Source organism: Enhydra lutris, unplaced genomic scaffold (genome assembly GCF_002288905.1).
Source record: "Enhydra lutris kenyoni isolate GAN:26980312 unplaced genomic scaffold, ASM228890v2 scaffoldscaffold12, whole genome shotgun sequence".
Taxonomy (NCBI): domain Eukaryota; kingdom Metazoa; phylum Chordata; class Mammalia; order Carnivora; family Mustelidae; genus Enhydra; species Enhydra lutris.
Window position 1 is genome coordinate 54292851 of NW_019154096.1, and position 25437 is coordinate 54318287.

The following is a 25437-nucleotide window of genomic DNA, read 5'->3' on the forward strand; positions in this document are numbered from 1 at the left end:
TAGCCTGGCATACAAAACTTTCGGCAACTGGCCCTGTCTTTTTGTTTGTTTGTTTGTTTGTTTTTGTTTTTGTTTTTGTTTTTGTTAAAGCACAGGGACAGGACCCATGGGCAGGAAGAGCTGCCTGGACCTGACCCTGTCTTAATGTCTAATTTCTGAGTGGTTTCCTGCACGTCTCTGGCCTTTCTTCTGACAGTAACCTATTTCAAGTCTTCATCTTGCCAACTCCTGCTCATTTTTCTATGCTCTAATCAGGTTTCATTTTCTCTGAGAAACTTTTCCTAAACTTCCAAGATAGCCAGATGTCTAGCTTCTTGCTCCCACAACCTTCTTACACATACCTTCTATTATCCCATCCACCATACTGAAGAGATCAGCTAATACGATGTCTTCTATGATGTTAAAATTGAGGAGGGCAAGTACCATGTTTTCCCCATATTTCTATTCCTAGGCATAATGTAGGACTCGATACTGAAATCTAAGAGGGAGGTGTTCTGCCTGGTAAGATGATGGGCATGTTCAACTTTCTTGTCCTCATTTCTAACACAATCCCATTCATGCTTTTTAAAATTTTTTATTTTTTACAAGATTTTATTTTATTTTTTATTTTTTTTTACAAGATTTTATTTTTAAGTAATCTCTACATCCAATGTGGGGCTTGAACTCATAACCCCGAGATCTAGAGTTACATGCTTCATTGATAGAGCCATCCAGGCCCCCCAACCATTCATGCTTTTGGGTTGATTAATTTTTGAAGGTATATGAGAGTGGAGATGAGGAAGACAAGGAGTTTTGGTCCACTTAGGATTTTCCAGTTGGCTCAATCTGAGGCCCAGAAAACCAAATCCCAGTTTTCAAATGGAAATGGAAATGGCTCAGACATACTGTGGAAAGAGGTGCTAAGGTGGTCTTTTCTTCCTCTGTCTCTCTTTGGTTGAAAGAGGCAAGATCCCCAAGCTGGACCCAGAGTTCAGGAGCCCAATGGGCAGGTGCAGGGAGCTGTTGAGGAGTTCTTCGGGTCTGATGTTCAGTCTTATGGGCTCTTCAATTTAGAGGAATCTAGACCATTCCCACATTCCTATGGGGTTAGGTATGGGGTTCCTCTGGATTTGGGTCATCCATAAATGGGAAGAAATGGGGAGAAAGTTGGTATCTTTTTCCACTCCCTGAGCAGTCTCTTCAGGTCTACCCGGACACCTGGGCTCTATCCCAGCAGATAGGCTGAGAATTCCACCACTCGATCAGCAAGGAGAAAACCCACCTGTCTTCTTCCCACACACTCTGACTTCTAGGTAGTTCTAACTATCCTGGCAACCTCTATCATCTCTTGCAAGGGGAGAGACAGTTGGGGGAGAAGAGTGAATATTGGGCTGGGCATCTAGCCCTTAGGCCTCTTAGCATTTCCAAGGCAAACAAGAAAGTCTTAGGTTTCCTGTTACTGGTGATGTTGACTAACCCCCATGGTTAGCTTTTTTCCAGGCAAGTAAGGAACGTCCAAAGCTTAGTATGAGGAGCAGAGTTGGGAGTCACAGCCTGATAGACTAAGGCATAAGAGGTAGTGAGAGGCAGTGAAAAGGAGAGCTGGACTGAGGGTGAGGACACCTGGATTTGTCTCTCTGCTCTGCTATTAACTAGCTATGTGAATGTGGGGGGCCATCTTTGCACACGGGGACTCGGTTTCCTGCTCTGTAAATTGAGGCCCGGATTAGATATCCAAGATTCCTGTTTCCTCTCGTTTTTCTCTATTTGTGGATGATACGAATGGGTACAAGACACAGAAACCGTTAGGATGGGACAGACACATTAATGAGAAGCCAAACAGGGCAGGCAGATGGTAGGGTGGGGGAGGGGAGGTTGGAATAGATTGAAGGACTGGTTCTAGGACGGAAAGAACCTAGAGCTGCCTAGAAAGGAAGTGATCCCTCAAGGGGCAAGATACTGGCCTAGATGACTTTGATAGGTGGTTGCCGGTGGTGGGCAGGGGAGCAGGGTCGCCCGCTCACGCTCTCAAAACGGACCCCGCCCCCTTTCCAGCAAATCGTAGCTTTCCTCCCCATAATGCCCAGCAGCCACAGCTAAACCGCGCACTGCAACCGAACTCTACCTAGCTCCACCTCTCTAACCGCGCAGCACAAATTTCTCATTTTTATTGGCTTTTATAACTGTCACTCAGAGAATCCCCGTATCCGTTGGTTGTCCCCTACCTACTCTTTTCTGTCCCTTGTAATCTCGCCTTCTTAGGCTGTACCTGCCCCCCGAAGCCAATTTCCTTTTTCTATTGGGTAGCTGGAATGTCACTTCTCAGGATACAAAATTATGATTGGCTGTGCGTGCCAGGGCTCGCGCAGTTACCATGCAGCGGGCTAGACTGAGGCTAGTTACCACGTCAGTGAGCTGACAGGGAAGGTAGCCGGCTCCACCGCCCGTTCCGGCCGAGTCTTCCTGGCCGATTGTGCGGTCCCTGACTTCGGCCTCAACTTCCAGGAAGCGGGCTCCTTCCCTTCTCCCATCTGCCACCAGAGCCGGGAGAGTCGCTTAAAGACGCCTTTGGGGCCCGGGCTGGACATGAGCAGCGGCTGCGGGTCCTGGGACTAGGCCCCGCCATTTTGGATCCGCTGACAGGTCAGCGAAGTCTCTTCTTAAGAGTTCCAGTGTCTTGAAGGCAGCCCTGACATCGCCGTAGGGAATGAGGGGAGGCGGGCCCTTAAGTTGGACGAGCCGGGTGGCTTAAGAACGCAGGGACAATAATTAAACAGGAAGAGATTGTTGTGGGAGAGAACTGGGAGGCATGCAGGGGGGCAAAGGTCAGGCCCCTGCGGCCGGAGGGGCGACTTCATCTCTGACTTATGATCCTTTTCGGGTGCCCGAATCTTTCTTCCTGTGTTCCCAGGCTTCACCTAGCCTTTTAGCGCCCCTCTTCTAGAGCTTTCTGTTTCCTAAAGAGCCCAGTCCTCAAAAGCTCAAAGCAAACCTAAAGAACATTGGATCTGCTTTTTAGGATTGATTTTTAAACCTTAGAAATGAGGTGTGTGCAGATCCTGTACAGCGTCCACTTCTGTGTGACTGCCTCCTTAGTACAACTGAACTGCTTTATTAACACTGGATGATGAACTAGTGCAACTTAGACTCAGGTAGTGAGAAGAGGTGTGGAAGGATTGAGGCCAGTCTTATGGAGACCTGGGCTAAGAGAAGACTTTCCACTGCTGGGGCAGCTCAGCTGCCAGTCTGGGTCTGTATGTCAACACTGGACTTAACCTTCTGAGGCTGTTTCTTCCATTACACAGTCTTTTACAGATACTCTCTTCTGGTGTATGTTTTGGTTGGCATTTCCCCTCAAGGTGTTCTCTTCATTTGGCCTCAAGCGATGTTTAATCACAAGGGAGCCACTTTGTTATGCTATATTTGGCTGAGAACAGAGAGGGATTTGAGTATTGGTGAAAAAAAGGTCATGAAAGATGTTCAGCTAATTTAAAAGTGGTAGGGTCAGGGCAGCAGAGTGAATGATGGAGGAGTATAACTCCAAGGAGAAGTTTATGGCACTGTGGTAACCTTTGATAAACTGCTGTATTGTAAAACTGTAAAATTCCCCAAGGGTAAAGAGTGCCTTCAGAAATGAGGAATAGTGTAAATAGTGTTTTTTAGCTCACAACAAAGAAGTTTTTATGCTATTAATTCAGGTATATAAGGCACTTCTCTGGGCCCTCTGGAGGATACAAATAGAAAGGTCTGTTTAGGGATTGCTCTGTTTAACTTACACCCACTTCTTAAAAGCAGTAGCATATATGTGCAATAGCCTACCTAGAGCATGAGCTAGGGATAAACGGTGTCAACCTAATGCCTTTGGGAAAGTAACGGACACTCAAAAAGTGTTTTCTGTACCTGGGCTTAGTTGTAGTGTGTGGTCCTGACTTGTGCCTTGGTCTGGCCTTGGCAGTCAGGACTTTGCATGGTGAGGTAGTGACAAGGAAGATCAAAACCTCATTGTTGTTAGAGGGAAAAACTGTATAGGATTGACAGTGACTAAACTCAGTTTCTTCTTACCTAATGCCCTCTGCTCTCCTGAAATTATGTGTGTGTGTGTGTGTGTGTGTGTGTATGTGTGTGTTGGTGGGGGATAGCATTGTTTGTATTTATTGATTTTAGATAAGTGGGATGGAAATGATCCAGGAAATAAGTTTGTATTTTAACTTGCTGATCTAAGTTGCAGAATTTCTAAAAAAAAAAAAAAAAAAATAGAAAGTGGCTTATGAAATTATATAGCCTAGGAAGTATCCAGGTTTGATGAACCTGTCTTTCTTGCCTGGGTTGATGTGCCCTGTTGAGCCTTGTTGAGTTGATAGGCTTTGCATAGTGCACAATCTAGTCTTTGAGTAGATGGTGTGACCAATCCAGCATCTTTTCAGTTGGGCCTGGAGGTGACTCAGGCATCAAAGATTTCCCCTTTCTTTACCAAAAAGTCATTTTCTAGGTTGGAATAGTTTTTCACCTCCCATCCTCACCCATATCAGAAAATTTGTTCTTTTTTTTGTATGTCAACCATACTTCAATTAAAAAAAGAAAAGAACATTTGTTCTTCCTTCAAGACTTGAATTTGAGCTCTATTTCAGAGGTGACTATAGACAGACAGTGCCTTCTGATCTTGACAGAGATGCTTATTGGCTCACTGGCAGCTCAGGTTGTAGATACCTTTCCTTATGAGTAGCCGGGCACCAATCCCAGTTGAACTTGTAGTACTCAGAGTTCCACTACTATTTCATGTTCCAGAATGCAGGATGACTGCCACTTTTAGAGAATAACTTCATTGATGGGGTACTTAGACTGGCTAGTGTGGGCAGCTAGAGAGGCAAAAGATGCAGCTTCTGCTTTTAAGGAGACACACTGTATTTATACAGTACTCTCTGGAAGGATCATCCTTGTCTTTGTTTGCTACTTCTGTTGACTGATCACGGTCTGTCCCTGTGGTTCAGTGTGACTGATTAGAATGATTCTGTTGGGATAATGGTGAAGTTGAGTTGAAGGGAGAAGGCGGTTTGTTTTACCATCAGGCTGGAAAGGCTGGTGTAAATATAATTGGCAGCCGTTTAGCTCTCATTGTTCTTTTTCTATATTTCAGTATATTCAACAGCAGTTGTTTAATTAAATGAAAACATAATAGAGCGTCTGTTGATTTGGAGCCCTGGTCATAAAGGAAGTGATCGTGGATGTAACGGTTTGTTGCCATCACATAAACCAAAGATTACAAGCTTAAAAAAGCTTGTAAGAAAAGGCAGATAATGTAAATGAGCAAAGTAAGCCAGGTACGAATGTATTAGCAGGGGCTGTCGTTACTGGCATGTGGGCACAGTATGACCAGTTTTCCCATTTTTCAGGAGAAACTTAAAATTCAGATCATTGTGTTTTAAACTCTTGGCAACTAGTTCAAGTCTTTAAAAAGCTTTTCCAGATAGAACAGATATGTCTGTGGATTGGATTCTATCCATCATGGGTGGATGATGACCCCTGATAGGTAAGACAGGCATACCCTATGAGATTTAATCACTGTAGTTCTCTATGTGTCATCACACAAGCTAACTTTTTATCTTTGTCCTACTCTGTAAACTGTCACCCTTAGTTGTCACTTTGGGTGCTGTGAGTGGTTAAAAGATGAATGAGAAAAAGAAGCATTGTTTCATTCTTCATTTGCATCTCCAAGCTGTCCTCCAAAGGACATCTTTGGACATATCTTAGTGGCTCACCTTGCATATCACTTGGGATAGACTCAGAATCTCCGTAGAGGGAGGAGTTGTCATGGCAGAGCTGAGGTACACTGGTCACCTGATTATTATACACCTGATTTTCTACTCGTGGCCTGTCAGGACACCAACTCTTTCTGGTTTGACTTTCACTTACCTCCACCCTTTGGGTAAATTTCTTGATCCAGTAAGTTGTTTACTAATTCAGTAATTCTTGGCCGCTGTCTATGTTTTATTAGCACAGAACTGTGTTATATTCCTTGGCAAGCTCTGGGAATCTTACAAGCTGTATCTTTAGTGCTTCTTTGGAATATTTGAGAGATTGAGTGAAGATGAACCTTGGAAGGGCCAGTTGAGGGTCATTTAGCTTCTGTCCTCTCAGAAAGCCCATCAGTTTTCTTGGTTTGCACAGCTCTGTATTGGACACCAAAGCCCCATGAAGCAGTCTTTTCCTTTGAAGAGTCTAATTTCTTATTAGATAATGACAACTTTTTTTTTTTAAGATTTTATTTATTTGAGAGAGAGAGAGAGAGAGAGAGAACACACACACACACACACACACACACGTTGGGGGAGGGGCAAAGGGAGAGGAAGAAGCAGACTCCCCACTGAGCAGGGAGCCTAACTCAGGGCTCCATCCCAGGACCCAGAGATCAGAATCTGAGCTGAAGGCAGACGCTTAACTGACTGAGCCACCCAGGTGCCCAAGAATTACATATTTCTGAGAAGAAATGTGAACATGCATTTAGCACATGAGGAGACTTCAGGAAAATAGATGTGAAAATATAATAGACTGGTGGGTAATGTGGGCTCTTTTTGTTTGTAGAGTAGCCTGTGTAACTTCTTCTTTTTTTTTTTTTTTTTAAAGATTTTATTATTTATTTGACAGAGAGAGAGATCACAAGTAGGCAGAGAGGCAGGCAGAGAGAGAGGAGGAAGCAGCTCCCTGCTGAGCAGAGAGCCCGATGCGGGCCTCGATCCCAGGACCCTGGGACCATGACCTGAGCCGAGGGCAGAGGCTTTAACCCACTGAGCTACCCAGGCGCCCGCCTGTGTAACTTCTGATAGAGAAACAAATAGGGGATGCAGAAAGAAGGCTTGCCTGCCTGCCTTAAAGTCCTTGACTTCTATGAAGTCGTTGTTCTTACAGGCGCTGGATATGAGCTGCCCTATATTGAGAGTCAGTCTTTGATGTTAGTTCATCCATTTGTTCATTTGCTCCTCCAGTATTTATCATTTATCTTATAGGCATTGGGGATAAAAAGGTGAATAAATCATGGTGTCTTCCTGAGATGCCTATAGACTCATGGGAGAGACACACTAAATGAATAATTATAAATCAGTATCAGTTCTTTAGAGCTATGTACAGTGTAATGTGATGACAGAAAGGACTACTAATACTCTGTGGGGGAGTGGGTTAGCTAGAGAGGATCTCAAAGAGCAGGCATTATATTTTTTATTTATTTATTTATTTTTTATTTTATTTATTTATTTGACAGACAGAGATCACAAGTAGGCAGAGACAGAGAGAGAGAAGGGGAAGCAGGCTCCCCGCTGAGCAGAGAGCCTGATGTGGGGCTCCATCCCAGGACCCTGGGATCATGACCTGAGCTGAAGGCAGAGGCTTTAACCCACTGAGCCACCAGGCACCCCGAGCAGGCATTATAATAACAACTATTTTTTGGAGGTTTAAATAGTGCTTTACAGTCTTCTTATGGAGCCTCACAACAAACAGATGAGGAGATACTATCTTCATTTTGCAATGGAGCATTGTAAACAGGGGCTCAAAAGGCTAAGAAACTTGGCTAAGATGGTAAAGATGGTAATAGTCAGGACTGTTTTGCTTCCGAAGCTGGTTCTTGAAACCAGTGTGGTATTCTGACTTTCTCATTAACTTTTGAATGGATTGAGTAACGGTTTACCAGGTGGACGAGAGTGAGAAAAAAATATTCGACACAGAAAAGGAACAGCAAGTGCAAAGACAGACAACAAAGACCATGATTTTGAAAAGGATGAACTTTTCGGGGTGCTTGGGTGGCTCAGTGCGTTAAGCCTCTGACGTTGGGTCAGGTCATGATCTCAGGGTTCTGGGATCGAGCCCTGCGTCAGGTGCTCTGCTTGGTGGGGGGCCTCCTTACCCCTCTCTCTGCCTGCCTCTCTGCCTACTTGTGACCTCTGTCTGTCAAATAAATAAGTAAAATATATTTTATTAATAAAATATTATTAATATTTATAAATAAATAATATAAATATTGATAAAATATTAATAAATCTATTTTATTAATAAATAAAATAAAAAAGAAAAGAAAAGAAGGAACTTTTGATGGTCTCTTTCATACATAGAGAATATGTATAGCATATATGGGGCATTAGTGTCCCCTACCCAGCTTAAAAAACAAAATATCACCACAATGAGGCTGCTTGTATATCCTCTGTTAGTCACATTCCCCCTTCCCAAGGCCACTATTCTAAATTTTTTGTGAGTTTTCTGGGATATAGTCTTAGCTGTGGACTTGCTGAGATACAGGATATGAAGTTCTTCAGTTTTGCAAGATGATGCCAAATTGTAATCCAGATGAGTTGTATCAATTTACATATCCACTAGCTACTTGCTCTGCATTTTTACCAACTCCTAATGTCAGGTTAAATTTTTTGTGCTGTAAAATGGTATCTTATAAACATATTTTATAATTTTCTTGATTATTAATGGAGCTAATAATGTATTCATATATTTATTTGCTGTTTGTATTTCCTTATTCTGTGAAATGCCTGTTCATGTCTTTTGCCAGTTTGGGGGCATGTTTATATGTCTATTACAGTTTTTGTAACATTTTATATTACGGATATTGCTTCTTTATTAGTTATATGTATAAGATATACTGGTATTTTCTCTGAGTTTGTGACCTATCTTTTCCCTCTTTTTCATGGTGTTTTTTGAACAAATGTCTTTAATTTTAACATGGTTTAATTTACCAGTTTTTTTAACTGGTTATGCTTTTTGTTTTGTTTAGGTGCTTCTCTTCTGTGCTGAGATTATAAAAAATATTCTTGTATATTATCTTCTAAAAGTTTTAAGACTTCCTTTTTCACATTTAAGTCTTTAGTTCATTGAAATAGATTTTTTTTTAAATTCCATGAAATAAGGATCCAGTTTATTGTTTATGTTTCTCGTGCTTTTGTTTAGATCTAGAGGGAGTTGCTAGTTGATAGAGTGACTCCTCTTTGGATCCTCTTGGGGTGAGTAACTGGGATGCCACAAAGCACCAGGGGAATGCTGTAGACTGAGCTTTAAACATACAGTACTTTTAAAGGATATATGTGGCTTAGAGTCTCTGGGCCAGTGGCTTATCTGGCTGGGGATGTTAGTTGCTGCTTATTTGGTTGTTCCTTCTCATGTTCTTTCTGATACAAGATAGACCTTAAATTCTTTTCTACCATACTTACATGAGGTCTCTGCAGGCCTTTGTGATTTTTTTGTTTTAGAAATGAATGCTTTATTTTTTAAAATTCTTTTTTTGAAGATTTTATTTATTAGAGCGTGGGAGAGTAAGAGAGAGAGTGTGCATGCACAAGCATGAGCATGGGGAGGGGTAGAGAGAGAGGGAGAACCAAACTCCCCACTGAGCAGGGAGTCCAGTGGGGGACTCAATCTCAGGACCAAGGGATCATGACCTGAATGGAAGGCAGACGCATAACTGACTGAGCCACCTGAGCACTCTCTTCGTGACCTTGTGACAAAGGGTTCCAGCAAGTGGTTCACTGAGCTTCCCATTTGAAGCTGAAGGGCAGATTCCCTTGGAAGAAGACCTCTGTGAGGAGAAAAGTGCTCAAAAATTTATTTTCTCTGGGAAACCTTCCAAATAGGTGGTAGATCCTTTAATTAATTAATTAATTGGCTTTTTAAAAAAATTTGCAATTTGTAGTATTCTGTTGTCATTTACCTGTTGCTGTGTTATTTTCAGTATGAGTGTTTTCTCTCATTCTCTTAGTTCTTTGAAAGAGAAATTAAATACTCTTATTTTATAGTGTCCTTTTGTAGGCCTTTCAAAAAATTTTTTACAAGATTTGTTTATTCATTTTAGAAATAGACTGCAAGCGGGGTGAAGAGCAGAGGGAGAGGGACAAGTAGACTCATGCTAAGTGCAGAGCCTGACACAGGGCTATATCGATCTCACAACCCTGAGATCATGACTCCAGATGAAATCAAGAGTCTGACACTTAGCCAACTATGCCACCTAGACACTACCAAAATATTTTTTATAATGGTAGGTATTCTACTGAATGCCTACATCTACTGAATAATAACTATATATTGAAGGCCATCCATGATATGCCCCACACTTGCTGTTCTAGCTTTATCTCCCGTTGTTCCCCTAGGAATGATATTCCAATCAGTTTGGAATAATCATAATCCCCTAAATACCTACTAAATTTTCCTACCTATGAGCCTTTACCGTTGCCATTCTTTCCTTATATTTTTGACTGTTTGAATCTGGTCTGGTGGCTCTTGGGTGGCTCAGTTAAGCATCTGGCTCTTGATGTCAGCTCAGATCATGGTCTTGGATTCCTGAGATCAAGCCCCATGCTGTCAGGCTCCAGGCTTGGTGAAGAGTTGGCTTCTCTCCCTTTCCCTCTGCCCCTCCCCCTGCTCACTCTGTCACACTTACTCTCTCTCAGGTAAAAAAATAAATCTAAAAAAAAACCAACCCTGAATCCTGTCTTTCAGTTGCCTTTCCAGAGCCCTCTGCCAGAAGTAATTTTCTTTGTTCCACTACTGTGACACTGTGTATTACTCATGCATTGGAGATATATATGGGTTTGTGTATATATGTATATGTTTTATCTAATCTACTAGATAAATTCCTTGTGGGTGGGTAGTGACAATTCTGTATGCTGTGTATAATATTTTGCTTAGCATGTATTAGGTAATAATATCTGATTGACTGAAGTAAATGTTAGTTAATTAACTTTAATGACTGCTCTTAATCCTTTACATATGGAATAATACAACTACTCTTCACTATTCTAATTTATTTTTTAAAAATATTTTTAAAAAATTATTTTATTTTCATATTAATTATTTATTTTTTTAAAAGAATTAATTTATTTGTCAGAGAGAGAGAGAGAGGGATAGAGAGAGCACAAGCAGAGGGAGTGGCAGGCAGAGGGAGAAGCCTGATGTGGGACTTGGTCCTGGGACGCTGGGGTCATGACCTGAGCCAAAGGCAGATGCTTAATGACTGAGCCACCCAGGTATCCGTTTAAGTATTTTTTTTTTTTTTAAGATTGTTGTATTTGATTGAATGTAGAAGTGGATGGAAGACTCCAATTATCTTCTATCAAGCCAGACATCAAAGAGAATTCAAAAATTAAGCTATAGTTTTTTAATAATAAATGTAATTTATGTTAACATGAAGTTGTTTTATTTTTTAATTAATTAATGAGTATATATTTTAAATGATTCTCCATGTCAATTTTGAAAATACCGATATCAAATATTATATTAAATATTAAATATCGATACATGTAACCCATCTAAAGAAAAATTTCTCTGGGATATTCAATAATTTTAAGAGATTAAAATTTTAAAAATAAAAAATAAGGTTCAAAAACAAGACATAGACGCATTACATTTCTAAAAACAGATACACATCTGGTTACATGACTGTAAAATGCAAAAGAATTATAAACCCCAAATTCAGCATAGTGGTTTTATTTAACGGGAGGCAGGCAGGAGCATTGGGGAAGTGCATCCAGGTAACTCCAATGGACTGCTATAATCTAGTTCATAAATTGTTTAGTGGTCTCACAATTCCATTTATTATTATGCATTTAATTTCTTACATGTTAAGAATATTTTTGCTTAGGGGCACCTGGGTGGCTCAGTGGGTTAAAGCCTCTGCCTTTGGCTCAGGCCATGATCCCAGGGTTCTGGGATCGAGCCCCACATTGGGCTCTCTGCTCATTGGGGAGCCTGCTTCCTCCTCTCTCTCTCTGCCTGCCTCTGACTACTCGTGATCTCTCTCTGTCAAATAAATAAATAAAAATCTTTAAAAAGAATAATAAAAAAAAAAGATTGATGTATTTGAGAGCGCACCCACAAGCCAAGTGGGGCCAAGCGGAAACTAAGATGGCTCAACTCGGTGACTCAACTGACTGAGCCACCCAGGCACCCCTGTATTATTCTAATTTAAAAATAGGTAGTAGGCAATATATATGTGTGACACAAAATTCAAGAGATACAAAAGAATATACAGAGAAAATTAAGTCTTCCTTTCATCCCAGTTCCCCACTTCCCTTTTCTGGAGGCAACCTCTGTTAGCCATTTTTTCAAAGTCCTTCCAGAGGTATAAAGCATATTCATCTTGCCTAAATAATTTAAGGAAGGAAACATACTAGAGATTTTATCTTTTCTCTTCTGATACTTTGAATTATTTTTTAATTTGGTCATTTTCTATTTCTTGGTTCTCCTCCCTCTTATTGTTGTTATGTTTTCATTGTTGAATCTTCTCAGGAGAGAACATTGCTATGTGCCTAGGGCATTTGGAAAGCAGATAAATCTCCTGGGACTAACCTAGTTGTTTCTTTTCTTTCTTTCTTTCTTTCTTTTTTTAACCTAGTTGTTTCTTTACATTGTCATTAAAATAAATGTTTTATTATATTGGATTCTCTTGTGGATTTGAAGGGGGTATTATGGTCCTGGACAAAAGTTGTGCCTTTTTCCCTTTATTATAATGGTTTTCATACTTCTTGCTTTCTCGGGGCCCTGTCTTATGCAAAATGTGCAAATGGTCCTACTGGAAAAATGTATTTTTTTCCTGTATATCTATGGCTTATTTTCTTTTAGATCCCATTAGACTCTGTAAATGCCTCATGGGCAGAAATTATATCTTATTTCTTTCTTTGTTACTAATTTTAGATTATATTGATGGTATAGTAATATATTCTCCCTATGAAAATTTAAAACTGAAACATTATAGGTAAGGTTAAAGTGTCCTCTGATTACACCCTGATTTTACAATATCATCTCTAGAGATAACTATGGTTGTTGAGTTTGGGGTACATCTGCCCAGACCTTTTTTTTTTTTTAAAGATTTTATTTGTTTATTTGACAGACAGACAACACAAGTAGGCAGAGAAGCAGGCAGAGAGAGAGAGAGGAGGAAGCAGGCTCCCCGATGAGCAGAGAGCCCGATGCGGGGCTCGATCCCAGGACCATGAGATGACCTGAGCTGAAGGCAGAGGCTTAACCCATTGAGCCACCCAGGCGCCTCCTGCCCAGACCTTTTTTTTTTTTTTTTTTTTAAAGATTTTATTTATTTGACAGACAGAGATCACAAGCAGGCAGAGAGGGAGGCAGAGAGAGAGGGGAGGAAGCAGGCTCCCTGCAGAGCAGAGAGCCTGATGCGGGGCTTGATCCCAGGACCCTAGGATCATGACCTGAGCTGAAGGCAGAGGCTTTAACCCACTGAGCCACCCAGGCGCCCCCTGCCCAGACCTTTTTTTAAAAGATTTATTTGTTTGGGGGAGAGAGAGAGTGTGTGCACGTGATGAGCGGGGCGGTAGGGCAGAGGGAAAGAATCTCAAGCAGACTCTCCACTGAGTGGAGAGCTGGACATGGGCCCAATCTCACCTTGAGACCATGATCTGAGCAGTAATCAAGTCAGACACCCAGCCATCTGAGCCACTTGGGTGCCCCTGCCCAGACCTTTTATTCTCTGTGTACACATGTATATATTATTTGAACAAAATACATTAAGTACACTTAGCAACATGGATGACTCACAAACATAATGTTTCAAGGAAAAAGGTCGAATATCAGAAAAATACGTGCAATATTATATTAGTTAAATAAAATACAAAAATATGCAGCATAATACTATTTTTTAAAGATTATTTATTTATTTGACAGAGATCACAGGTAGGCAGAGAGGCAGCCAGAGAGAGAGGAAGGGAAGCAGACTCTCCGCTGAGCAGAGAGCCTGATGCGGAGCTCGATCCCAGAACCCTGGGATCATGACCTGAGCCGAAGGCAGAGGCTTTAACCCACTGAGCCACCCAGGCGCCCCAATAATACTATTTTTAAAAAATATGTATCAAGGAAGTAAGAGTATAAAGCAACATAAAAGTTTAATAAACATCAGATTTAGAATAGTGAGACCTATAGATGAAAAATAGGAGGATATGATTAGGGAGAATACACAGAGACTTCAGTTGTACTATTCTTAATTTGGATACAAGCTGTTCTTTTGCTTTTCATATTGTACTGTATGTTACATATCGCATATTTTCAAAAACAAATCTAGTATTTTATATAGGGTGGGTGGGTTGGTTGATTTTTTACATAAACATAGAGTTATATACTACAGTTTGTTTTTTTTTTCCCATTCCATATGTCTGAGAGCTCTATCCATGTCTTATTTGCTTTGTATCCTTAGAACTCTGAAAGATTCCTTATGCATAGTAGGTGCTTAATAAGTAGTATTTGTGGAATTCTTTCTCCCCTTACTCTGATAGGCTTACTGTTTTAACTTTCCTGGAGCCTGATCTAAATGTTTGTCTAACTGGATGTCTCTGTAGTCCTTTCCCTTTCTTTTTAAAATTTTGTCCTTGTGAGGAGGGTTTCTAAATAATGGAAAGTGGAAAGTAGTTTTACACGCTCCTACATTTTTCTCTTGCTGAGAAGATATTCTGTTTTTTTTATATTTTCACCTGGGAAGAGAATTAAATATCTTTTCCAAGTGCTGTCCTAGGCAGCAAAGAAAATCCTGTGATAATTCAGTTGGGAACACTTAAAGTACTAAAGTAGTATTTTAGCTTCACTTCAGAGATTCCTACAGAAGGAGCTTTAAAATGAATCTGCCTTTCAATCTGTCTTATTAGAGAGTTCCTGCTCTAAGCAAGTGAACTTGACCTTTCATAACTTTTTAAAGGTTGTATCACTGCCACTATCCAGTTTTCTGGAGCTGACTTGGTAGAATGGATGTAGTCTGTAAGTTGACATTGTAACTGTGGTTTCCAAACCAAGGTGGTTTTTCTAACAGCCTTCATTCATTTCTTTAAACTTAAAGTTCCATTGTTGCTTTATTGAGGGAATAAAAAAGAACAAAGGGAAGATCTGAAATGTATCTTTAACAAACTAGTAACAGATACATCTGCATACCTGAAATCCTCACAGGAGAGATTTTGGGGACAATTGGAAGAATTTGACATGCTTGCTAGAGATTGTTAGGTGCTTTTGAGAAATTCTGGATTGATACTTTTTGACTTGTATCTTGAACTTTTGGAGACCTCTAGGAGAGCTAGGTAGCTGGATTCATAACATAAGATGGACTTCATCCCATCCTGGTATTACTGGTGGGAAATCATGATACTGAGAAGTTAAATCATAATTCTGACCTTATCAGGTACTGATTTAAACATGGATATGCCCTGAGTAACTAAATATTAACTACCTTTTAACTGTTTTGATAGGTTTACCAGGATGGTGGATAAAAATATTTACATCATTCAAGGGGAGATTAACATTGTGGTTGGGGCAATCAAACGAAATGCCCGATGGAGCACTCATACTCCACTGGTAAGTGGGGAATGGGCGATAATTTGGTCCCTGAGTTATAAAGGATCTGATGCATGGTTAAAACAGTAATCAATTTTTCTGTAATAATGAGAGTAGTAGGAACTCAGAGTTGTTCTTGGTATCAAGGACCCTTTTACTTTTTAAAGATTTATTTATTTATTTTAGAGAGAGAATGCACGAGTGGGAGGAGGGACAGAGGAAGAGAGGGGAAGCAGACTGATGTGGGGCTTGAGCTCATGACCCTGAGATCATGACCCTGAGATCATGACCTGAGCTGAGACCAGGAGTTGGATGCTCAGCCAGCTGAGCTACCCAGGCACCCCTATAAAGGACCCTTCTGTTTTATTCCAACTAGTGTCAAATTTATAGGCCTTTTTTTCCTCTGGGACCCAAAAGATGATACTATTCTTCTAGCTGTTTTTGTAGACAACTGAAGGTAGCATTTGGGACCTCTTAAATATGCCTCAAAATGTCTGAAAGATGCCTTACCTTTAGATTCCCAAGACTATAATTAGCTCTCAAATTGATACATGCAGTGTGGCATGTTGGTGGTACTCCTTGGGAGTATATAGAACAGACCATATCTTGCCAATCAGATGACTAAGAAATTACCTATTGTAAAGCTGGCTTTCTTTGTTGCATATATATGTTCAAGCAGACTCCTTGTTGAGCAGGGATCCCGATGCGGGGCTCAGTCCCAGGACACTGAGTCCATGACCTGAGCCAGAGGCAGATGCCCACAGATGGAGCCACCCAGGCTCAAGACTTTTTTTTTTCCCCCCAGATTTACTATTTAAGTAATCTCTGCACCCAATGCAGGGCTTGAACCTACAACCCTGAGATCAAGAGTTACCTGCTGTACCAATTAAGCCAGCCAGGTACCCCAAAAATAAAATCTTAAAAAAATAGAAATAAAAATGGTTTAGAAGTGAGAGTGGAGCTAGCAATGTCTTTGCAATGGTTATGTATGATTATGTAATGAGTATAAAGAAGGAAAAGAGATAGAATAATGTATTATCTTAGTCTTTTGGGATGCTATAACAGAGTACCACAGATTAGGTGGCTTATAAACAAGAGAAATTTATTTCTCACAGTTCTGGAGACTGGAAGTCCAAGATCAGGGTGCCAGCATGGTCAGGTGAGAGTCCTCTTCTGGGTCTCAGACTTCTCCTCACGTGGAAGGGAGTAGGGAAGCAATCTTGGGCCTCATTCATTCATTCATTCATTTTAGATTTTATTTATTTACTTGAGAAAGTGATCAAGAGAGAGCATGAGAGGGAGAAGGTCAGAAGGAGAAGCAGATTTCCCGTGGAATCAATCCCAAGACTCCAGGATTGTGGCTTGAGTTGAAGGCAGTCGCTTAACCAACTGAACCACCCAGGCGCCCTCTTGGGACTCTCTTTTAAGGGTATTAGTTCCATTCATGAGGACAGAGCCCTCACCCACCTTCTGAAGGCCCTAACCACCTATGTTTTAAAGGCTCTACCTCTTATACCATCACATGGACATTAGGATTTTTATATACAAGTTTTGTGTTTTTTTTAGATTTTATTTATTTATTAGAGAGAGAGCACAAGAAGGGGGAGGTCAGAGGGAGAAGCAGATTCCCCACTGAGTAGGGAGCCAGACGTGGAACTTGATCCTGGGAATCCAAGATCAAGACCTGAGCCAAAGGCTGTCGCTTAACCACCTGAGCCACCCAGGCGTTCCTACATACAAGTTTTGAAGGGATATACACATTCAGACCATAGCACATATGAAGGCCATGGTAATCTCTGGTAGCTTGAGTGCTGTGGTTACGGTATAGATTAGTATTTCAGGATTTACTATTTTAGGTAAACCCAGAGTATCTTTATGAAATAGAAGATTGGGGAACTGGAAAGCTGAACCATGGCTAACTTCTTTTCCTCAGAAGGGAAACTTAATCATTGGATTCAAACTGCCCTTGATCTGTCTGCTATTTCCTTTTTCCTCTTTGTCTGATACTTTTTTTTTAAACCTGTGTGTTATAGGATGAAGAACGGGATCCTCTGCTGCATAGTTTCAGTCACCTAAAGGAGGTTCTAAACAATATAACAGGTAAGTCCCCACATCTAAGTAGGATTATTTTTACTGGTAAAAAACCATACGCTTGATTATTGCAGGGATAGACAAACTTCTTCTACAAGGGACTATATAGTAAATATTGTAGGCTTTGCAGGCCATAGCCGCTGTGCAGCTGCTCAGTTCTGCTGTTGTAGCTCAAAAGCAGACACAGTTAATACTTACACGAACGAGTGATAAATAAAATTTTTTTCAAAAACGAGTACAAGCCACGTTTGGCCCATGGGTGTAGTTTGGCCCTGGTATACTGCATTGCTGATCCTTTTCCTTGAGTTCCTGGTGCGGTATCCCACTTTAGTAGGGAATAAGCATTCATAGAATTATAAGCTCCCTTTATTGATTGAGTTATAATAAAGTTACTTTTGGTCTTGTTTTAACTACTTTCTTTCTCTGCCCCATGCATGCCCTGAGGTAGGAAGTTGGTGGCACAAGTGAAGTCTTATTATTATTTGTTACAAGTCAGATTTTAAGTACTTGCAACAAAACCCTTCTCTTACGGAAAGTCTTTGTCACTTTTAGGGCCTTAATTGTGTGTAATATAGATCTTTCAGTCTTCATGTGTTCCCAAAATCATTTGTCCCTTTTTGTACTCCCTGTTTTCCCAATTGTAATAACTAATATTCATATGTTTAGAATTTTCAAAGCCTCTTTCATGTTTATTACCTTATTGAACTTTTTACACAGTCCTGTGAAGGAGGTGTAGCAGATATTGTCCCCTTTTTATGAATGAAGTTGAAGCCCAGAGACATTTTAAGTGATTTAGTTGAGGTCACATTGATTCTAAGAGGTGGAGTCAAAACTAGAATTCAGGCCTGGTTTAGTGCCCTGGTCTACATTGCTTCTGTTCATACAATTAGAGGAGAATGTACATGGGAAGTGCCTCCTTTTGTATATGTATATATCAAAGGAGGAGGCAAATCTCAACACCGTTGGGTTTTGCAAGGGGAGAGGGATTGAAGGGGAAAGCCTCAGAGCTGTGTTCCTCTGTCAACCATAAAGAGCTTTTGAAATTTATATTCCTGGAATGGTTTTTAGCTAGAAACATATCTAAGTAACGTTTCCTTGTAACATATCTAAGACAACAGTTGAAATAGTTTTTAGGTTTCTGAAAGTTAAGTAAGTAATAAAATTTTTCCTTTCATGAGAAATGTAGGAGAGTATCTGGAGAAAAATTTCTTACTACTTTCCTAAATATGGGCTGAAGTTATCTAAGCATTCTCCACATGTTTTTTTAAAGGAGCAGTTTCACTCTTTTGAAAAGTATCAGAAATGTTAGCCAAAGATCAAGTATAGAGGAAGTGGTTATTGCCAGTTAGCGGGGTTAAAGCTGCAACTAGGTGGCATGTTCTTGTTTTATGGCCTGTACTGTAAGTGACTTGGCTGCTTTAGGAAGTTGGCCACTTGCACAGATTTTTTTTTTTAACTTTACAGATAAAGCTTGCCTATCCCAATTAGAAAGAAAATGTAGGGAGTAGGTATTTACAACTAACTCTTTGGTGGCCAAAAGTTTCAGCCTGTAGTTGATCCTTGAATAATACAGATTTGAACCATGTAGGTAGGTCCACTTATATATGGATTTTTTTCAGTACATGCAGTATAGTACTGTAAATATATTTGCCTTTCCTTATAACTTTTTTTTTTTTTTTCCAAATAATCTCTACACCCAATGTTGGGCTTGAACTCAAAACCTTAAGGGCAAGAGTTACATGTTCTACTGACTGCACTTGCTGCTCCCCCCCACCACCATGACTTTCTTAATAACATTTTCTTTTTTCTAGCTACTTTTTTGTAAGAATATAATATATAATACTTATGACATACAAAATATGTATTAATCTACTGCTTATGTTATCAGTAAGGTTCCTGGTTAACAGACTATTAGTAGTTAAGGTTTTCGGAAGTCAAAAGTTATACTTGGATTTTCATCTGCAAGGGGGTTGGTGCCCCAAACCCATGGGTTTGTTAAAGGGTCAACTATACTATCTTTTAAGAGGTGTGAAGAGGACTAAACATGTTAGTATACTGGGAAACATTTGACAAACAATTGATACACAGTATTGTGTTGTATGTGTTTGGAAACACCCAAAATGGCTGAGATGAGACTGGAGTAGCCTTGTAGGCCTTTTGGGCACTCTGCAGACTTGAGGAGCTGAGATGGTGCTGCTCTCCTGACAGAGCTACATTTCCTGCTTGCCGTCTAATCCATATCCCATACTTGTTTTCTCTACCCAGACATTTCCTTGACATATCTCAAGAGACCCTATCTGTGGTGAGTGGTACAGTTCAGGACTTGGGGTTTCTAGACTAACTAAGAGCTGCCAAAGTTGAGTCTGCTGCTTAATTTTCCTATATCTTTGAGTCTGGAATCCAGATTATCTGCTGCTTGAAACTAATAAAACCAGAATGTGCTGAGGAGCCAGACCTGTCAGTGGTACTAGGAGCCCTCACGTTTCCTTGTGTGGCATTATTTTCTAGGGCAGATGTTGAAGTGGTGCCTGCCAAGGTTGCCCATTGTTTTTAGGTTTTAACATATCACCTGCCTGAAAAAAATGACAGAGTGGACCCAAAACGGAACATTTCATAGTCTTCTGATTGGTGCTGACCCCCCACATAGTGCTGGCTTCCAGGAGCAAGTTTATGGGTCAGCTGCCCCTGTGGTCCTGGACTCTGTAGTCCATGACCAATTTCTTGTTTCTTTTACTGAGACAAACAGATTTTTCTGATTGGCAGTGTCAGGAGGACTGCTTTCTTGGAAGCCTATTAATGTGTTAGTGGTAGGAGGCTGGGAAAGGGTTTTGAACTTGGAAAGAGAAACTGAAGGGACTGCCTGCTCTGTGTGACTGGGAATGGTGTCCCACCTAGATTGGAGGAGGTATGGCAGGAATTCTAGAACTTCCATTCAGTTTAACTCACGAAACTGACTTGGGCTTAGACTTTTCCTATAAAAAGGCTTTTTTTTTTTTTTTTAAAGATTTTATTTATTTATTTGACAGACAGAGATCACAAGTAGACAGAGAGGCAGGCAGAGAGAGAGGAGGAAGCAGGCTCCCCACTGAGCAGAGAGCCCGACGTGGGGCTCGATCCCAGGACCCTGAGATCATGACCTGAGCCGAAGGCAGCGGCTTAACCCACTGAGCCACCCAGGCGCCCCTATAAAAAGGCTTTTGATTTGCTTTTTTCTAGGCTATCTGCTGGCATGGTTGGTTAAGAATATCACTGTTGGAAATGGGTAGTTATTGGACATTGTCAGTAAACCAAAATGATTTTTTTTTCTCTTCTTGTAAAAAGAGAATCTTTTAAGTAGATAAGCACTATCTACCCTTCCAGGAGTATTATCTTAGCATTATGGAAGAAATAAGTCCATTGTCTCTAATAAGGTTCGCTAAGTCCATACCAGTTATTCTCACAGATACATGTCTCTGGACTACCTTCGCAGTTAGTGTTTGCCCACACTGCATGATGACTGCATACTCTGTAGCATTTAGAGTATTAAAATAGTCTAATACCAAATCTAAAGTGACGGTTGCACTTGGAAGGTAGAGGGTACCTAAGAGCAAAGTTTGCATGTTGCTATTTTGGATAAAACCTTAGCTCACCATCAGTGAGACTTAACTGCTGCCCCTCATTTGGTCTTTAAGCCCCTCTTAGGGATCCTTTTAGGAGGTTGTTGTGGAAAGTTAAATTAGATGTGTGGTTACCAGGGGCTGGGAGGGGGTCTGGGGAGTGATTGCAAATGAGTACAGGGTTTCTTTTTGGAGTGATGAAAATGTTCTGGAATTAGATAGTGGTCATGGTTGTACAACTGTGTGAATATATTTTAAAACATTGAATTGTATGCTTTAAAAGGGTAAATTTTTTTTTTAAAGATTTTATTTATTTACTTGACAGAGATCACAAATAGGCAGAGAGGCAGGCAGAGAGAGAGAGGAAGGGAAGCAGGCTCCCTGCTGAGCAGAGAGCCCGATGCGATGCGGGGCTGGATCCCAGGACCCTGAGACCATGACCTGAGCCGAAGGCAGAGGCTTTAACCCACTGAGCCACCCAAGCGCCCTTAAAAGGGTAAATTTTATGGCATGTGAATTACATCTTAATTTAAAAAATATTTATTTATTTATTTATTTATTTGACAGAGAGAGAGAGAGAGAGAGAGAGAGACAGCGAGAGAGAGAACACAAGAAGGGGGAGCAGGAGAGGGAGAAGAAGGCTTCCCACTGAGCAGGGAGCCCAGTGTGGGGCTCCATCCCAGGACCTGGGGATCATGACCTGAACTGAAGCCTAGATGCTTAACAACTGAGCCATCTGGGCGCCCCTACATCTTAATTTTTAGAAACAGCAAATGTAGTGTAGGCTGGAAGAGTAGTGGGATTCTCCAGTTCTTCCTCAGGGGTCAGAGCTATGGAGGGAAGCCTCTGACTATAGCTGCTGCTGTGCCCTGAACCCATTACCCAGCAAAGGCAGCCTAAGGCTCTCTTCAGTCTTCTGGCCCAGTTTGTCCTTTTATGTCTCTCTCATTAACTCAAGAAGCACATGGCTTTTATATTTAAATTTATTCAAGCTGTAATCTTTGACATTTGAGTTAGCTTTTAGTACAGTTTTGCATTTATAGTAATATATATTATGTATTTTCTCTATCCCCAAAGAATCCGTTTTAATCTTTTCCGGATGCAAATTTCAGGCTGTCTTGTCCCATCTCCCCTCTCTTGCTATCTTTCCCCTCCCCCCACGGAGTGTGTTTGATCAGGTGTGGCAGGAATATCCACTGTCAAGCTGCGCCCTTTATATTAGTCAATATTATCCTTCTCCCCCCTCCCTGTCTGTCTGCCCCTATGGGCTTTCCCAGTTGATTTATAATTTTGGAATTCTCATCGGAGTCTGTAATACAGTTTGTTCATTATTTAACCAAAACCTGTTTAATGAGCAGAGAGAGGCAATGTAAATGTTAGGCATGTTGCAGTGATGTACCTTTGTGCTTCTCAAAGCGGGTGGGTAGTTAACTCTGTGCTGCCTGCAGGGCTGGGGTGTCTTGGCCTTAGGGCAGAAGAACCACTGCTTCTCCCTTACATCTGCCCAAACCCTGCTGTGGTTTGAGATTTCAAAGACACGTTTCCTTTTATTCTTCCAGAGATCTTTGGGCTCTTGCATATTGGAGTTACCTTCAATCTTACAATCTTCAATCTTACAGTTAGACCAGATGGTATGATCTGTGGCATGGGATAGGGGGATGAAAGGGAAAGGAAAAATAATCAGGATACTTGGGTTTAGGTTTTAGGTCTGAAGAAAGTAAGCAGTTAAAAAAAAAAGAAGAAGAAAAGAAGAAAAGAAAGTAAGCAGTTTAGAAGAATCCTTCTAGCCCACATGGTGTATGGTCTTTGATCTTTGTTGCCCAACTAGACAAGTCCTTGCAAGCCTTAGTGCCCTCATCCAGTATAGCTTCATGGAAAGGGCTCTAGTCAGTTGTGATTTGTGGTGTTTGACTTTGGTCATTTGCCCCCAGATATAGACTGCCTTTGTCCTTTGTCTTTAAACTTAGATCATTACAAAGTTTCTTTTCCAGGAAATTTTTGGTTTAAAGCAAAGATAGCGTAATAGTCTACAAGTATCACAACCAGAATCTTCTCTTAAGGGATTACCTCTTAGTTACTTTAAAGCCTTTAGGGTTGAGGGAGACTTTTTAGTGTGTGTGTGTTGGGGATGGTGGAGGTTTGGGGGATGGGTAGTGAGTTTGCCTTTGGAAATTTAACTCTAGTCGTTTTTAGTTCTGAAGACCTATGAGGATTGGGGGTATTTGTCATGAGACCAAGATGGTCTTGAGGCCCAGTATAAGCTTCTCTATTAACTATGGAATTGTTTTATCTTCTTGGACCTTTTCTTGCTGGGGTTTACCAAGACTTGATTTCCTTCTGGTTCTGGGTTCTTGAATTGCTTCTAAACAGTATTTGTTGAATATCTGCTCTGTTCTAGGCATTTTGATTAGACACTTAGGGTCTATAATGGTATACAGTCAACTCATAGCCACTGGTTTTATTTTATTTTATTTATTTATTTTTTTTCCCAAAGATTTTGTTTATTTATTTGACAGATCACAAGTAGGCAGAGAGGCAGGCAGAGAGAGAGAAGGGAGGAAGCAGGCTCCCTGCCGAGCAGAGAGCCTGATGCGGGGCTAGATCCCAGGACCCTGGGATCATGACCTGAGCCGAATGCAGAGGCTTTAACCCACTGAGCCACCCAGGTGCCCCTAGCCACTGGTTTTACAAGGCTAGTGACTAGCTGACCTTTCCAAGGCAACCTTTGTGGCTTCTGTTCCGTGCCATATCGTTCCCTATCAGGCATGGAATGACTGATAGTGATTGAGGGCAGTTTATTGCCATCTTTTCATGTCTTACTAACAAACAAGCCAAAGAAATGAACAAAAATTGTAGTTTATATATTTGCTTATTTGGCTTTTTCATATAAAGCAGTTCTCGCCAGGGTTTAGATATTCCGAAAGACATTGGTGGTTTGTGTAGAGTAACTCTGAGGGAGAGGATATTTTTTTAACTGGACAACAAGATATGGTGTACTTGAGTTTAAGATGGAGAAGCAGGTGCCTGGAGAAAGTGGATGTTCAGGAGTTTATTTAAATATAGTTTATCCTGGACAAACACACCTGTAGAGTACTGTCTGTCTCAAGCCCTGTGAATTCAGAGCTAGGAGGTTTGAATCCATACAACCTCCAGAGGTTTGCAGAGAACATTTAAATAGAGTCTGGAAGCCAACCTGGGAGGAACGATGACTTAACACCTGTCTGGCTTAGGTCTCTTAGAAATACCCTTCTAAGTAGAAGTGAAACTGTTCAAGGATGCCTCATACCTCAAGGTTAATCTGTATTAGGGGTGCCTGGGTGGCTCAGTCGTTAAACATCTGCCTTCGACTTAGGTCCTGATCTTAGGGTCCTGGGATCGATCCCTACATCAGGCTCACTGCTCAGCAGGAAGCCTGCTTCTCTCTCTCCCAACCCCTCTGCCTGTATTCCCTCTCTTCACTGTCTCTCTCTGTCAAATAAATAAATAAAATCTTAAAAAAAAAGGTTAATCTGTTTTATTTGGCACATGGGAAGGTATCAGGAAAAGAGACTTAAATAGTCTCTGTCAGGGAAAAGATTGAGTAAGGGTATATTATTTGAATAGAAATTTTGCTAGAGTTATCATCTTCCATCTGATTGAATGCATACTCACTTTTTCTGTAGGGGCCTGTAGTTTGGGGAGTAGTAAGTAATATATCATTATTAGTCAGCATGAGAAGAAGGTTGAATGAGTCATTAGCTTTGTCCCACTTGGAATTGAGCTTGTGATTTGTTCAAGGCCTAAGTGGAGACTGAAAGAACCAAGTGTGTATGATAGAATCTGGCGGACAAATTCATATAATGGGTTGAGTGTTGGAAGAACAAGGTTGGGCACACTTATATAAGTATGTATTTCCTGTGCCCTTTTTGACTTTTTTGTTCTATAAATAAAAGATTGCATTTGTTTGGAGATTGTTGAGCAACACATTAGGATGTGACCTGAATTTGAGTCAGACTGACTTTGGCACCTTAGAATCTTGGTAGCTTGAGTGACCTCAGACTTATGGGCATTTCAGCATGGTTAGAGAAAATAAAGGTACTGTGATTCTTTTTCCCCCCCGGGAATATTCGTTTCAATAAGGTTACTCTAAGAGGCCTGTAATTTGATGACTTTGTCATTCCTGGGAATGATCCGAACCCTCCTCAATTGACACTTCTAAACCAAGAAGGTCTTCCAAACATTTGTTTGTCCTAGAGCTTAGAAAAATGAAGACTTTGTGGAGAAGAATCAGCTCTGCATAGTCTGGTTTCTTTTGAGCCCAGCTCTTCCTTTTTCTCTCCATAATACTTAAACACATTTAGCCATCAAAACTAGTCTGCTGGCAAAATTTCCACTATATGTACCTGAAAGTGGATTATGATACAAAGGCCTTTCTTAATAGCTTGGATTCAGAAGCAGAGGCAAAGAAGCCTAATTTTTT

The 25437-nt window shown here is 40.8% G+C and overlaps 1 protein-coding gene across 4 annotated transcripts in view; it reads left to right on the forward strand.

Annotated features, from left to right (window-relative positions):
* The first annotated feature begins 2391 nt into the window (after positions 1-2391).
* The window catches only part of LOC111144794 (golgi brefeldin A resistant guanine nucleotide exchange factor 1), a 124104-nt gene continuing 101058 nt past the window's right edge, over positions 2392-25437 (forward strand). For all 4 annotated transcript variants that reach the window (XM_022499262.1, XM_022499264.1, XM_022499263.1 and 1 more), the window contains exons 1-3: positions 2392-2622; positions 15207-15312; positions 17325-17391. In XM_022499262.1, coding sequence (XP_022354970.1) covers positions 15217-15312; positions 17325-17391 — 163 coding nt within the window. In that variant the 5' untranslated portion in view covers positions 2392-2622; positions 15207-15216. The remainder of the gene's footprint in view (positions 2623-15206; positions 15313-17324; positions 17392-25437) is intronic.